Source organism: Austrofundulus limnaeus, unplaced genomic scaffold, assembly GCF_001266775.1.
Source record: "Austrofundulus limnaeus strain Quisiro unplaced genomic scaffold, Austrofundulus_limnaeus-1.0 Scaffold128, whole genome shotgun sequence".
NCBI lineage: Eukaryota > Metazoa > Chordata > Actinopteri > Cyprinodontiformes > Rivulidae > Austrofundulus > Austrofundulus limnaeus.
The window spans coordinates 319,923-321,662 of NW_013952530.1; the positions used below are offsets into that span (position 1 = coordinate 319,923).

General features: G+C 36.1%; 1 protein-coding gene across 1 annotated transcript in view; it reads right to left on the reverse strand.

Annotated features, from left to right (window-relative positions):
• The window catches only part of LOC106522373 (plexin-A1), a gene marked incomplete in the record, with an annotated part of 278,427 nt that overhangs the window by 59,208 nt on the left and 217,479 nt on the right, over positions 1-1,740 (reverse strand). Inside the window, 2 exon segments of the mRNA XM_014015353.1 lie at positions 440-576; positions 843-963. Of these exon segments, the coding sequence (XP_013870807.1) occupies positions 440-576; positions 843-963 (258 nt within the window).

Here is a 1,740-nt window from a genome sequence, read left to right on the forward strand (position 1 = left end):
GAGTTATATATAATAATATTGTTTTAATAAACCGAGACCAGTGAGTTTATTTTAGTGAGTTCCCCTTTGATGTCACTTCCTGTTTCACTTTGGCCGAGACAAATTTAAAAGAAAATAGGCCAGTTATGTGACAAAATGGGCAAAATCATGTACTATGCCAATTTTCTTAAGTATAAATATGCTTTCTTTGACTTTTTGTATTTGGAGGATAGGCATGTCACAGATACTTTAAGATATTTCAGCTACTTTTTTCCCTATTTTAAGCTAGCTTAAACATTTTTAACTATTTGGCAAAAAAAAACTTTCAGCATTAAGCATTCCCACTACAATGCAAATGATCTAGTTATGGTTAAATACTCTGTACTGGTCTTGTATTTTTGTCCAAATKTAGTTGTTTTCAGTTTGATGTCTGAGTGTCCAAAATGGATCATTTTCTTACCTTTTAAAGTGGCATGGTTGTGGTCCTATGCTGACAGACACGTAGCTGCCTGCATTAAGATAGCTTCCTCCAATGGTGACTCGAGTGCCRCCTGAAATGGGACCCTGAGATGGCTGGATACGGGTGAAGTATGGAGTCTTAACAAGATAAAAAAAAACATTTATTCCATTAAATTTTATATTCAGATTGACTAACTTTAAAATGCAAATAATTCTGAATATAAATCTTGTTGTAAATAATCAATCTGGAGTATTTTTATCCATAAAAACCTCTGGTTAGCTATATAATACAACAGGTTCAGCTTCTGATTTGACTGACTACATACTTCAATGATAAATAAACAAATAAATAATAATAATAACAAAAGCCTCATTGGCAAATCTTTTGCCAATCATTTCCTTACCACAAAGGTGAATGGTCGTGGTGACAGGGCTTTATAGTCGTTGACACAGTCTCTCACACACACCTCCACCTGAGCTTCTTGAACTCTGTAGCCAGTAGCATCATTCAGGAGACACACAATTCTGTAGAACAAACAGTTTAACAAAATGTCTTCAAACACATTCTACTTTAACTTATTGTCACAGGTTGAAGAGTTATGYATGGGCAAATGCAATGACAAAAGCAAAAGGTTGCATGAATTACAACTCCATTACTGTTYCTGTTTTCGACACAAGGTGAAGCAGTGAACGATCAGTCTGTCAACCATAGTGGACACATACTGTATCAAAGTACCTTACAAAAGGAGATCATTTTGTGGTGAGGAAAATAAAAGGATACGGCAAGAATCCAACTAGGAAATAATCCTGGGGTGACAGGAATAATGTACAGAATGACAAATGCGCATGCAATTTTTGAATAGAGATGCCCTCTATCTCAACATGCATCATTTCCCAACTAACTGCACTTCAGGGAGTTTGTTTGATCTGCGTGAACTCAATTCCTCAGCCGTGCAGGGCCCAGCAGAGGAGTAAATGTCAGGACAGAAGGATGAGGAAAATAAAGGAAAGAGCATATGTGTGGCGAGTAATWGAACAGAGCAYGAAAAAAAGGAACCTGYGGACAAGCACGCATAAACTGAGGTCACTTTTATTCAGCTGCTGAATCAAGCTGCACTTATAGAGAAATACAGCGGGTAAAATAAGTATTGAACACGTCACCATTTTTCTCAGTAAATATATTACTAGAGGTGCTAATGACATGAAATTTTTACCAGATGTCGGTAACAACCCAAATGATCCATACATAAAAGAATTCAAAAAATGTCCTGAAATGAAGTTATTTGTAATAATGTGGAATGG